Below are 14,908 nucleotides of genomic sequence, written 5' to 3' on the forward strand. Positions count from 1 at the left end.
TGTAGATGGAAATGACCAAACTGAGTTTTCCCCATTTCAACTATGGTCAACTCCATCCTTTCAGTGGTTTAAAAAGATCTGAAGTCCTTGAATCTTATCTTTTGTTCTTTTCATTTTATCAAATCTCGCATCCAAACACCAAAAATATGTTATCTCTACCTTCAAAATAGATCCAAACTTCCACCATTTAAATCCCACACTTACCAATATTAAAAAGAAATCCATGATAATGGGGGGCATAGAGGGGAGAAGAGTACACACTGATGCCACTAAGGCTACCTCAAGGACTGAAGTAGCTAAGGAGATGGGCTCTCTGGTTAGGGAAGTGCTCATATGATGCGTGATGGACAAGAGCAGAGGGTACTCCTGGGGAATAAACATGCAAGAATGTCCCATCTCAGTAGTACTCCAGAGATCAGGGAGCAGAATTGTCAACCCTCAAGGAAAAGTGGGATAGGTTCATAACTTACTGAACAAATGGACAGTATGCCAAATGTTTTGAATGGAGACTAAAGTATATATAGGTATGGTCCTTCACACCAAGTGTTTTCTCCAGGAAATCATACTGACGTAATGTTAGACAATATTTGGAGGAGCACAGGCTAACCCCAGTGCTTACTTCCATGGTCTTAAAATCGAGTCATTCCTGGGTTCATGCCCAGTCCCACTGCAGACACCGCCCCCTTCATTCCATCTCTCGTCTTTAATCTTCACTGTAGGAGTCTCTGTCCCTCACGGAAGCTTCAGCTCAATGTGACCACTGAGTTTTAACTGTCATTTGTCTCTTGGTTGTTCCTTCTCTTCTCCATGCAAATTCTGCAGTCAAAATGACACTCTTTCACCCTCATGTCCTTGCTCCTCCGTCACTTCAGCATAACCATACAGCCAGTCCACAACCTGTGTAAAGTTCATCTCTTTGGGTTTTCTGCACTTGTGTTCTCCTGCTGACCCAGGCCGGAGAAAGCACAGAACAGTATTTTGTTTGTGATTTGTGATCACAAGCATCTATTAGGCCTTTCCTTTGGTTGGGGGTGGGGGTGGGGTCACTCCATGCCTCTTTTCTCCTAAGCACCTACTTGAGCTCTTTTCAAATGCTATACTTTCACTGTCTCTCTTCGCAGTTGGAGCTACTACCTTCTGCTTAATAGAGAAAATACAAATTAGCGGATTTTCTGTAGATTGCTGTGTGGATGCCCCTTGCTAGAATTTTACACATACCCCAAACATCTTGCCTGTTGGAAACATCCTCCTATCTAGAATCAGCCTTTCCACTTATTTGACAAGCCTTTCCCTGTCTCTCCTCCTTCAGCAGAACTTAAATTTTCCTTTGGAAATAATTCTCCGTAAAGACTAATAATGGTCTATACTTGCTTTCTTTAAGGTCTTACCTCTTGTTTTCCCTTGTACATTATGTGGATATTTTCTCTATTAGTTCTGATCAAGTTGGTCTTATCGAGGTCATCAGTGACATCTATACTGCTAAATCCACAAGTAACTATTCCTCATCCTAGTCCATGTAAGGGCTATGCCTAACAGAGCCAGTTCATCAAGTTTCTTCTTCCTCCTCTTCTGCAGATCCTCTTTCTCCCCGCCTCTTCCTCCTCCTCCATCTCCTCTTCCTCCTTCACCACCATCTTCTACTTCTTACATGCTGTGTGTGTGTGTGTGTGTGTGTGTGTGTGTGTAGTATGAATACATGGAGAGCAGAGGTGATACCATATGTCTTCTACTACCACTTTCCACCTTACTTTTTTTTAATCTTTCACTGAAACCATAGCGAATGATGAGCCAGGTTGGCCAAGCTCCAGGGATCTGCCTGTCTCTGTTTCCCACCCCAGTACTGGCATTACAGATGTCTAAAACAACCATCCTCAGCTTTTCAGTGTGCGTTGGGGATCTGCACTTGTATCCTCATGCTCATGATGAGGCAGGAATCTACTATCATGTCATCTCCATGGCCTCACACTCTTTCCTTTGTGATATTTTCTGTCACTTAACTCCAGACTCCAGTGCCCGCCTGGTCAAGGATGGTGTGGCGCCTTCTTTGTGTCCTTTGTCAGTGCTTCCTTTTATCCCACCCTCCACATTGCTCAGTTTTAGTCTTCCTTCCTTACATACACTCAACATCATATGTATCAGTGGTTCTCATCCTGTGAGTCACAAACCCCTTTGGGGTTGAATGACTCTTTCACAGGGCTCACATTATCAGATATCCTGAATATCAGCTAAATACCTGATTCGTAACAGTTATGATTCATAACAGTTGCAAAATTACAGTTATAAAAAAGCAACAAAATAAATGTTGGGTTAGGGACACCACAACATGAGAAGCTGTATCAAAGGGTCACAGCATTAAGAAGGTTCAGAGCCACTCATCTATATAATGATGGTCACATTTCCACCTTTCCCTTGGACATTCAGCTGTCTACTTAGCCTATCTTTTAAAAATATTTGATAGACACCTAGAGGTAAAATTAACACCAGATATTCAATTTGTTTCCTAAATCCACTCCTTCCCCCAGTTTCTTTTATTATTATTATTATTATTATTCTTTATTTACATTTCAAATGCTATCCCGAAAGTTCCCTATACCCCCCCTCCCGCCCCTGCTCCCCTACCCACCCACTCCCACTACATGGCCCAGGCCTTCCCTTGTGCTGGGTCATATAAAGTTTGCAAGACCAAGGGGCCTCTATTCCCAGTGATGGCCAATTAGGCCATCTTCTGCTACATATGCAGCTAGAGACACAAGCTCAGGGGGTACTGGTTAGTTCATATTGTTGTTCCACCTACAGGGTTGCAGCCCCCTTCAGGTCCTTGGGTACTTTCTCTAGCTCCTCCATTGGGGACCCTGTGTTCCATCCAATAGCTGGCTGTGGGCATCCACTTCGGTGTTTGCCAGGCACTGGCATAGCCTCACAAGAGGTCGCTATATCAGGGTCCCTTCAGCAGAATCTTGCTGGCATGAGCATTAGTATCTAGGTTTGGTGGCTGATGATGGGATGGATTCCCGAATGGCTTCCCTCAGTTTCTTATACGTCAGAAGAGAGCAAGCTCATTCTTATCGATGTTTCTGACATATTAAAGGCATCCGTAATACTTTTTTCCCCCGCAGTGCCCCCATTTACTTCTCTACGAAATTTTGTTGAATTTATGTTAACAATATGTCCAAAGTGCCTCTGTTTCCCTCTCCCTTCTCTACTTTGATCTCAGTTTATGTCTCCATTCACCCTACTTGATGCTGCACACTGGCCTTCTACTGAACATCATAGTCCAGACTCAGTAGAGTAGTCAGAGGCGTGACTCTTCTTTCCAAGGAAAAGACAGTCTTCAAAAGAAATGGCCCTTTAAGCATATCTTCTTACCTGAAGACATTACATTTCAAGAAATTCATTTGGCTCATCTGCTTAAGATAGAAAATGCCTTACAGTGGGGAGTGGGAACTTGTAGAGACCACCTTCAGTAGAAAGACAGGGCATCAAGTGGAGAGATGGGGTTGCCATCCCACAGTCAAAAACTCTGACCCAGAATTGTTCCTGTCTGAAAGAACTGCAGGGACAAGAGCCTGAGAAAAAGGAGGTCCAGTGGCAGGTCCAAAGTGGGATCCAGCTCAGGGGGAGGTCCTAAGGCCTGACACTATTACTGAGGCTATGGAGCACTCACAAAAAGGGATCTATCATGACTGCCCTCTGAAAGACCCAACAAGCAGCTGAAAGAGTCAGATGCAGATATTTACAAGCAACCAATGGACAGAAGCTGCTGCCCCCTGTGGTTAAATTAGGGAAAAGCTGGAAGAAGCTGAGGAGGAGGGCGATCCTGTAGGAGGACCAGCAGTCTCAATTAACCTGGACCCCTGAGATCTCTCAGACACTAGACCACCAACCAGGCATCATACACCAACTGATATGAGGCCCCCAACACATATACAGCAGAGGACTGCCGGGTCTGGGTTGAGTCAAAGATGCACCTAACCTTCAAGAGACTGGAGGCCTCAGGGAGTGGGGAAGTCTGGTGGGATGTGGGTTGGGGTACATCCTTTTGGAGACATGGGGTTGGCGGAGGAGGTATGGAATGTGAAACAGTCAGAGGGTGGACCTGGAAGGAGATAAAATCTGGAATGTGAAAAATAATATTAAATAAAATTTTTATAAAGAAAGAAAGGAAGATCATTTCAGGGAAAAAAGAAAAAAAAAAGGAAGAAAAAGGAAATGCAGACCCTTTATTGAGCTCATTCTGCCCCTTTGCATGTCAGTCAATTACCCCAGTGTGGTCTGGTCCTTCCTTCTTCACTGATGCCAGCTTCTCCCCACATCCATCCTCACCTCAAGTCCACTTTCTGCACATCAACATTAATCCTTCCAGTTAAATGAGATTTTTTTTACCCATAAGATTCCCTCAAAGCTTTTCTTTTCAGCCTTGTTTGATGATTTCTAAGTTGAAGCTTTAATCACAGTTGAGGATGCTTTTAAATGGTTGCCTCTCAAAAGAAATCTGTTGGTTCACCTAGAGTTTTGAAACCAGCTTCTAAAGTTATATTAGCTCTTGTTCTATTAAATATCATTTTGTCAAGATGAATTTATTGTACAATCATTTACAAAATGAACTGTTCATATAATATTAATTAAATTATTCTTCAAAGTCAAGAAAAGGCTCCAGAAATCTCTTCTGTATTAAAACTTTGTAGATTTCAAGAAAACATATTAAAAGGAAAGATAAAAACTGAAAATGGTAAATAATATTGGTTTCTATAGTTTACAAAATAAATTCACCTAAGTAAACCCATATATTAACACAGATAACCAAGAATGAAATCACCATTTTTAGAAGAGCAAACTAAAGGATGAAAAAAAAAAGTGAGTTGATGATTAATACTGAGGAAATCCAGGATGGAACTCACACAAAGGCGTTCTCTGTCAAAATATGCCATGTAGTGTGTCTGCAAAGGATGGATCTTAAGTCCAAAGTGTAACACATTAACTATATCTGTAAGATAATATAAACCACGACTATTTCAAGTAGATCAAAAAAAAAAAAAATAAAGCCAGTCTATCTTAAAATTTTTAACATTTTACTTTTTTATTAGATATTTTCTTTATTTACATTTCCTAGTTTCTCCTCTGAAAATCCCTTATCCCCTGCCTCCTCCCCCTGCTCTGCAACCCACCCACTCCCATTCCCAGTCCTGGCATTCACCTATACTGGGGAATAGAACCTTCACAGGACCAAGGGCCTCTCCTCCCATAGGACATCCTCTGCTACATATGCAGCTAGAGCTACAAGTTCCACCATGTGTTTTCTTTGATTGGTGGTATAGTTCCAAGGAGTTCTGGGGGCACTGGTTAGTTCATATTGTTGTTCCTCCTATGGGGCTTCAAACCTCTTCAGCTCCTTGGGTACTTTCTCTACCTCCTTCATTAAGGACCTTGTGCTCTGTCTAATGGATGTTTGTGAGCATCCACCTCTGTATTTGCCAGGCACTGGCAGAGGCCCTCAGGAGACTGCTATATTAAGGCTCCTGTGAGTGAGGTAACCCAATCACAAAAGAACACACATGATATGCACTCACTGATAAGTGGATATTAGCCCAGAAGCTCAGAATCCTTCTTAGAAGGGGGAACAAAATACCTATGGAAGGAGTTACAGAGACAAAGTTCGGGGCAGAGACTAAAGGAATGATCACCCAGAGACTGCCCCACTTGGGGATCCATCCCATAAACAACCATGAAACAACATTTTACTTTTTACAGCAAATCAACCTGGTCCTTACACATTATTACAGAACTCCAATCTACTGCAAAGACTGTGATAAATTGCTCAGTTGACCATGGCATTGGAAAGCCACGGCAATGCCACTGGAAGCCATTTCATCAGCTGAAGCTTAGGTTTTGGCTCTGCTGAAGGTCAGACAGGAAGGCATCCTGATGCTAACAACTGCTCTGGACATTTTAGATGATGGAGTAAATATGAGATCTTACCCTCTCTGCTTGGTGGCCAGAGCTTAGATGCTACACGTACTACTCTGTCTTATAATGAAAACAAACAAAAAAATAAATAATAAATAAAAGAAGAAGGACACCAAGTAAAAATCTCTATCTACCTCGAAAGATAACTGACCAAAGTCAAACCCTTAAAACCATTTTTGTGCTCCAAATGAAACAAAGCTGGTAAAGCTTTTCCTTAAAAATCCTTGCCAACCTCTCCCTTTTGGAGGGGGGTGGCTTTAAAATCTAGAACTGAGCATTTAAGTAAGTGATGGTTGAATAATAATTATACACCTAGAGTTCTTTCCAAGGTCCATATGCCATTTCTCTATAGAAGGCATACCAGAATCTCTCATCCTATAAAACTGCATCGGTTATATGCAAAACAGTACATACTCATTGATTGAGTGTGACACTTGAGGAGCCAGCAGAGGGAATGAGAATTCTTGCTACTGCTGTTCACAGTTACTAGTATTTATTGAGCACTAACTTAGCACCTGATAGGACATTATGCTAATCACTGCTTTATAAGCAGTGTCCCACTATAGGCTAAGGAAACCTAATCAGTTCCTTGTTCGTTTAATTTTGTACAGAAGAAATGCTGTAGCACCAAAACCCCAAGCCTGTCCCACAATTAGTAATCAATTTGGGCAGCCTGACTTCAGGGCCTACAGGATACTAGACCCAAGTACCTCAAGAGTTCTAGAAACAAGAGAAAAGATAGTAGCTAAACAAACATGTTACTGGCATCATTTTACATATTGGTAAAAACCACTGAAGAAAGAAAAGATTTGATAGAAGTGACTGGAGCAAGCCTCGTGTGGTGCTGCACACCTGTAATCACAGCATGTAGGGAGCTGAGGGAGGACCATGAGTGTGAGGCTAGCCTGGACTATAGAGCTAGCCTGTCCTCCTTCACATGTCACCAGAGTCAATGTGCATTTAAAAAGGCATGAATGTATAATAATTTGTAGAGTGTAACAGGGAATTTTCAGAGGAAATAAAGACTTTTCAATGCTTTCAAAACAAAAAAGAAGTTGGGGACATGAATGTTGGCACTGGGTTTGAGTGCTAGCATTGTTTGGATGGGCGGCTGTTATTTGTCTTCTTTGTGTCTGAATTCCCTTCATACACTCATCCAAAGATCAAGATAAGCTGGTATAACTAAAAAGCCTAAAACAGAACACTAAGTATCACCACCTTTTATTATTATCGGAGTGGTTTTATTCACTTTTGCTTCTTTCTTACCATGATTCTCACCATATTGAGATTTGAGTACAATCTGAAGATTGTGTGAAGACACTGCATGCAAGGCAAAACCTAAATGATGCTCAATCCCCTACATACACATTAAAAGACAGAGGCTGCAGGTGGGAAGAACTAGAGTGTCAAATTCCCTGAACCAGATGCCGGGGGAAAGAACGCCTGGGTGGATCTGCTCAAGGTTAAATTCAAGGTTGAGTTGGAAACCAGATGACTGTTGGCTTCATTGGCCATGACAAGGGTCTGAGTGCCCTGGCACACTTTAAACACAGCAACGGCGTGCTTTGATTTACATTTTATAAACACCAATCTGACTGCCTCGAAAGGTCAGATTATGACTTCTAGAGTGTGTTTAGTGTGAATTAGACAGAGGAGGGAGAACCATTCAGGTCCCTGTCCTCAGTAGGATGTCCCTCAGCCTTACCAGGTAGCTGTGAGCTCATTCTTCTCCAAGGGACATTAACACAGTGAGTCTGACAGGGTGGTACTTATTTCCCTGTTCCCAAGTTTGCCTGGGTTTCAGCAGGTAAAGACATCTACCTTAGTGACAGCATCTGGCTCAGCCTTACCAGATATCTTTAATGAGAGTTCTTTAGTCTCACAGCAGCTGTGAACCATGGGCCCGTGTGATGATTAGCTGGTAAAACTGTGGGAGAGCATTTCCAGATCTTTGGTTATTTTACGCCCATAATAGTATTAAATTGTTCTATTGATGTTAACATTGGGAAGGCTATCAATGTACTGAAACCAATATTATACCTGTGCCATGACAAAAATCTGGGCACCCTAAACTACATATAACATGAACCAGAAATAAACTTTGTATAAAGATTTCTCTTAATCCCCACAGACCATAAAGGCGTTATTAAAGCTCAAAAGTATACCCGCGTAAAGTGAACGGTTTTACCTGCGTGGTCAGCTCCCTGCTTCTTGACTTCTGTGGTTTCCACAGAAGAGGTGGGCGGGCTAACTGGCGGGCTGGAAGTAAAGCTGGCACACCCTGTAGATGTGCTGATTTCAAAGTATTCTTGGTTATGATTCATTCGCTGGAAATCCAGAGAAGACACAATAGATGTTCGCTGTTTTGGCTAAAATAAACAAGCATGACAAGAGTATTAATACAATCCCACTTGCCTTTAACCCTACCCCACTGTCTAAGCAACTTAAGGATGGAAAGGTTAATTTCATTCACACACCCATCAAACAGTTTACCATCCAAAGCAGTGAGGGCAGGAACTCAATCAGGGCAGGAACGTGGAGGCAGGAGCTGATACAGAGGTTATGGAGGGATGCTGCTTACTGGCTTGCTTATCATCATGGCTTGCTCAGCCTGCTTTCTGAAAGAACCCAGGACTACCAGTCCAGGGGAGGCCCCACCCACAATGGGCTGGATTCACCCACATCAATCGCCAATTGAGAAAAGGCCCGATAGGATTGCTTTCAGCCCAATCTTAAGGATGTATTTTCTCAATTGAGGCTCCCCTCCTCTCTAAGGACTCTAGTTTATATCAAGCTGACCTAAAACTAGCAAGTAAAGTACAGTACACTTGCTAGTAATTACTAATTACTTGCTAGACACTAATTAATCAGTTGATGATAATGAAAAGTTAGCATTAAAAATGTTATGGCACAGTTGGTATAATACTACAGGCTATTTGATTTTCACGGAAGATCACAAATTCAAACAATAATAATCAATCTTGAAAGTTGCAACTTTAAGTCACCTTTGATTCAACTAACATTTATTAAACATCTGCCATTTGCTAGACCCTGAGGATACCGAATCTAATAACAAAAGGTCCCTGCAATGTTGAAGCATAATTAAGGCAGTTCCATGTTTTGATTCTTTATATAGGCCAAGGAATTGGTGGCATTAGATATCATCCCCAAGTAACATATGTTGGAATTAAATCATGAGAATTAAGTAAAGTTATAGGGAACATTGTCTAGGATCTAAGAATCTACTTGGTATTTGTAGTGAACTTTGATTTTCTTTTTTAGGGATTTTAATTAATCCCTAAATAGCAAGAAAAGTCAATTTAAACATAAAAGTTAAAATCATGGAGCTATTGCAGATGTAATCTATATGCTCTGTCAGTCACGGATTACTCCCTATAGGAGCCTTCTGAGTTTTTTTTTTCTAAAACAGTATTAATCATTTTCCCATTCTTACAGCCTACTAAAGCTTAGAACACTGTACTGTAGAAAAACTTCAATCATTTGGCCCTCAGATCTATGTACATTTTCCAAAAAACAGCCCATGCTCGACTTTTTTTAAAATATTCTTATTTATATAAGTGAAATATATAGGAGAGTAAGTGTAAGTTTCATTCAATAAAGTTTATTATAATTCGCTTTCTTTATAGTACAATAACCTTTGGTTTATTGGTCTGCAATGTTTGGTAATATCAATCACAAGTGACTAAATGATCACTTCAGAGATCATTTGCTTATAGAAAGTCCAACACTGTGTCTCTTGCACATCATTGTGTCTACTGTAGTAAAGAAGTATGCTTTGATACAGAGCAGGCTGTGCTCTCCTTCATCAGGCATGTTCAGCAGGAGTCAAATGCTTGAGTTGCTCTGGGAACTGCCTGATGTCTGAAACCAGGGCTTCACCTTTTATGAAAACATTCAGGGTTCTCCAGGCAAGTTTGGTCTCTTCCGTCACTGTGCATGAGGGAAGTGGACAGACCTCTCACAGCTTGGTGAGATACAAAGCCAGGCAGAGCAAGGCAGGGTCTTGCTATTATGTAACCCTGACTGTTCTGAAACTCACTCTGCAGACCAGGCTGGCCTCCAACTCTGCTCCTAGGTGCTGGGATTATAATTCACTTTTTCTCATAGCAAAATAACCTTTGGTTTATTGGTCTTTTTATTGCTCTGAAATGTTAGGTAATATCAATCACAAGTGACTAAATGATCACTTCAGAGATCATTTTCTTGTAGAAAGTCCAACACTGTCTCTTGCATGTCATTGTGCTTTACTTTTTAAAGTAAATATCTAAAAATATGTAGAAGGCATGGGATGCTTTATTCTTTCATCATTTTACTTTTTAAAAAGCTTGAGAGGCACAATATTGTTATATAGGAGCATGCACATCATTTATTATTATGACAGAATTCAATAACAGAATTCAGATTAGTGCCCACACAAGATTCAGTTGCTTTGCAAGTATAAATGATGAGGATTTAATGTCGGGCTTGGTTTCTCATGAAATATCTGCCCTTGGGGCTACTGAATTTCAGTTTCACATTCAGTGTCCTTTCCACTACACTCCATGAAAGCCATTAAAGAGGCACAAGCTATTACAGGGACGCTAACGGAAGCAGATATGTCCATCAGTCAGGATTTTGTTTTGTTGCTTTGTATTGTGTTTTGTTTCCCTTTATACACAGGCAAGACTGCTTTCCTGCTAATGTTCTTTCCCATGAGCCCTCTAAAGGTCGAGAATACTGATGCATACGATCTCCATCTAAATGTTTCTTAAGTATATGTTTCTAAACCTCAGTTGTCCACAATTTTAATTGCATCGAAACACAAGTTGTTATGCAATTAGGAAGACAAATAGGCTAATTTTGCTGCATTAATTCATCCTACAAATATTGCTGAGTGAACACTTAATTGCAGAGACCATGGCACGTGCTGCAATGGCAATAAAAAAGTGACATTATAGCTCTTCAGTGGGAGGAGAAATGCTGCATGGGGGAAGAGACAGTGTAGTATATAAAGGAGATGCAGGGAGGGAACATGAAATCCTGGAGGCCACCGGAGAGCCACGACCTTAGGGAGGGTACCAGAAAAGCTCTCCTGGGAGGTGACTCACACCTGAGTGGAATCTTGGGGAAGGAGAAGTAGTGCTCGCTCTCTCTCTCTCTCTCTCTCTCTCTCTCTCTCTCTCTCTCTCTCTCTCTCTCTCTNCTCTCTCTCTCTCTCTCTCTCTCTCTCTCTCTCTCTCTCTCTCTCTCTCTCTCTCACACACACACACACACACACACACACACACACACGCGCGCGCGCGCGCGCATGCGCGCGCTAGAGTCACACACATACTTATACACACAAGTACACATATACATTCAACACACATGCACATATTTATACACATATGTACACATAAAGAGAAAGAAAGGTCAAAACTCTGCGTGGTTTACTATGAAGTATCACGCAAAGTATGTGAAAGTTGTTTTGAGTTCAGGAAGTGAAATATTGGGAACTGCAGAAACCAATGCATACAGGTCTCATATTGTCACGAAGGAGATTTTGCTCATCATTCCAAATATTTTTCACTTTTTTATTTTATAAGTTAATTCATTTTTTACACTCTGTATTTTATTCCCCGCCCTCACCCCATCCACCCTCCGACTGCTCCACATCCCACACCTCCTCTCACCTCCCCTTGTCTCCACATGGATGCCCCCACCCCTCCCCCATCCCACCTGACCTCTAAACTCCCTAGGGCCTCCAGTCTCTTGAAGGTTAGGTGCATCATCTCTGAATGACCACAGACCTGGAAGTCCTCTACTATATATGTGTTGGGGACCTCATATCAGCTGGTGTATGCTGTCTGTTTAGTTTGAGAGATCTCGGAGGTCCAGATTAATTGAGACTGCTGGTCCTCCTACAGGATCGTCCTTCTCCCCAGCTTCTTTCAGCCTATCCTGTCAAGGACGAGTGCTTCTTATTTATGACATTATTTTAGTAAACTTGTTTTAGGATTTAAAGAATGAATTGGTCTGAGTCAAAGCAGAGGAAGGGAAACCAGTCAGGAAGCTGTACAATTCGAACCACAACATTGAAGGGTCCTATGGTAAAAGCGGTAGTGATTAGGTTGGGAAACTGTGTTTTTGGAAGTTTGTAATGTACTTAACTCTTTGGGACTTGGCATCTGATAGGCTGTGGCAGTTGATTTTGAGTAAGAAGCCTACATTGACAGACTTCTCAGTTTAGTGAATATCAACAGACATATAATTTTGTGGGAAACACAAATGTTTTAAGATCTATACCAGAAGTGCATGAAATATATATTTGTATGCTAAAGTTACCCAGTGTAGACTATTCAACACATGTTCATACTAACACAAATCTATATAATACACCTTGTTTTATATTTGAGTCAGGACCTATTACCTCACTCTGAAATATAGCATCAGAGAAAGCATGTTGAGGCTAGAAGACAGGGTAAGAGAACCTCCAAAGGAGAAACCACTGAGCAGAGACTGTCTGGCCTTGGTCTTACCTACTTCCTCTGAATTGACTACAGACTATACAACTAGCTGGTACACACTAAAGAGGTAGCCATTGCCCAAAGGTTCCTAAGCAAGGAAGTTGATGGAAAACAAGTATTTATTAGTGATGTTCTGAGATTGTGGTCAGCACACTATGGGATCACGACCTTTGGGCCAAATTGGCCTTCCTTCTTGCTTCAGAAATATCATTCGACTGTCTATTCATTTGCTCATTGTTCATGGCTGATGCTATGTTATATTGGGAGCACTGAATAATTATATAAATAAGTAAATTAAAAGGTCACACTACTAACAATGCTTAAATACTTGCTGCCTGACCCTTCGGAGAAAACATTTGGCAACCCACACTCAAATAAACCAATTCAGACATGCTTTAGTGTGCAATACAACCATGGCCACATAACACCTCTTATCCTATGTGGTTTGAGTCTCATGGCCTATGGGGGCAACTGCCAATCAGTAGGAGTGAACTTTCTGTAACCTCAGTGTCCAGACAATATATTTGTAACTTGAAAGGTCAAGCACCTCACATTGGGCTTCATGAAAAGCTAAAGCAAACCTCCTTCACGCTAGACGTTGGAGATCCTGGGAGATGCTGTTAGATAAGCATCCCTACATTAATAATCACAGAATGCAATGGCTGAGAGAGAGAAAAAAATGATTCACTCAAGATCATAGTATTACAGCTACGAGAATAAATGATAAATGGTAGTGATAATAAAATTGGCCACTGAGAACATTGAATAGATTTGAATATGGGTCCAGTCTAATTTCTTAACTATATAAGTGGGACTCTGCTGAGCTTCTCAGTCCAAGGAGGGCTTTTTATAAGTTCAGTGAAATTACTGATGGAACCCACCAACTGCATCAACTGAGCCACGTTCTCCGTGGTACCCCCTCTGTATGACATTTCTCTCTCTAGTGGCCCAGCGCTCATAGCTCCTGCTTCCCAAACACCTATTTCCTTCTAAAACACATGAAATTACAGCTGGGGGGGCCAAATTCAGGCTGACAACTTTTTGTAAAGCCTGGGAGATAAAATCATTTTTCAGCTGTTTAAGAGTTGGGAAAAAAAATAAAAGCCACAGAAGTTTTTATTGACACGTGAGAACTGTCACGAAGCACAAACAGCTCTCCTGAACCTGGCCAGGTCCGTTCATTAGTGTACCGCCCACGGCTGGTTTCTGTTATACTGACAGAGTCAGTAGTTGCCATAGAAACCGTGGGACCACCAAAGATATATTGCCTTACTTTATTTTACTTTCTGGTCTTCTACAGAGACAGCTCGTGCATCCCCCTTTGCAAAAGAGTTATTAAAATTATGTCTGGGAACTGTTGACATAGAAGACACTGGAAGACCCTCGAGATGCAGGACTCACAGTGTAGCATTGTGGTCCCAGCACAACATGAAAAAGTTGAATCCACTTCCTAAAGGAGATGAACAAGACCTTTTTCATGCAAGCTCACTACAAGGTGCTTTGTATCTGTCACTGCATGCCTTGGTTCCTCAGGCATGAGTCCTTTCACAGCACAGGGATTATTGAGCCATTCCTGGCATGCAAGGGGATAGTTATTAGGCAGGTAGAGCATCAGGCTTAGTGGAGGGCAGCAGGTGAGAACCTTACTTTATATGTTAAGGCTGTGACAGGAAAGCTAAGCGTTATACCCAAAGCATATGTTCTATTACCCCACAGACCACATAGCAAAACAAATTCAGATATAAAAGCATTAGTTAGACAAATCCAAGCACAGAACATGCCAGTGTGGTTCATTTGGTGTACCCCAATGAAGCCAGACCCATCTCAGCCAAGAACTGCTTAAATGAACCAATGTGTGAATTGACTATTATCATGGCGAGGGTGATGTGTATCTGTCACACTTATTTTTGATTATCTTCACCAGTCAGGACCTATTATAGGAATATTGTGGTACACAAAGATGCAAGAGGAATATATTCTTTTTTTAAATTTCTGCCTTTGTATATATTTTTTAGATATTTTCTTTATTTACATTTCAAATGTTATCCTCTTTTCTAGTTTGCCCTCCAAAAAATCCCCTATCCCCTCCCTTCTCTCCCTGCTCCCCAACCCACCCACTCACATTCCCAATCGAACCTTCACAGGACCTAGGGCCTCTCCTCCCATTGATGACCAGCTAGGTCATCCTCATCTACATATACAGATAGAGTCACATGTCCCACCATGTGTTTTCTTTCATTGGTGGGTTTAGTTCTAAGGAGCTCTGAGGGTACTGATTAGTTCATATTGATGTTCTTCCTATGGGGCTTCAGACCCCTTCAGCTCCTTGAGTACTTTCTCTAGCTCCTTCATTGGGGACCTTGAGCTCTGTTCAATGGATGATTGTGAGCATCCACTTTTGTATTTGCCAGGCACTGGCAGAGCCCCTAAGGAGA

General features: G+C 41.5%; 1 protein-coding gene across 10 annotated transcripts in view; it reads right to left on the reverse strand.

Moving 5' to 3' along the window:
- The window catches only part of Anks1b (ankyrin repeat and sterile alpha motif domain containing 1B), a 1,029,892-nt gene that overhangs the window by 604,881 nt on the left and 410,103 nt on the right, over positions 1 to 14,908 (reverse strand). For all 10 annotated transcript variants that reach the window (XM_021205751.2, XM_029542211.1, XM_029542206.1 and 7 more), the window contains exon 12: positions 8,153 to 8,333. In XM_021205751.2, coding sequence (XP_021061410.1) covers positions 8,153 to 8,333 — 181 coding nt within the window. The remainder of the gene's footprint in view (positions 1 to 8,152; positions 8,334 to 14,908) is intronic.

Source organism: Mus pahari, chromosome 9 (assembly GCF_900095145.1).
Source record: "Mus pahari chromosome 9, PAHARI_EIJ_v1.1, whole genome shotgun sequence".
NCBI lineage: Eukaryota > Metazoa > Chordata > Mammalia > Rodentia > Muridae > Mus > Mus pahari.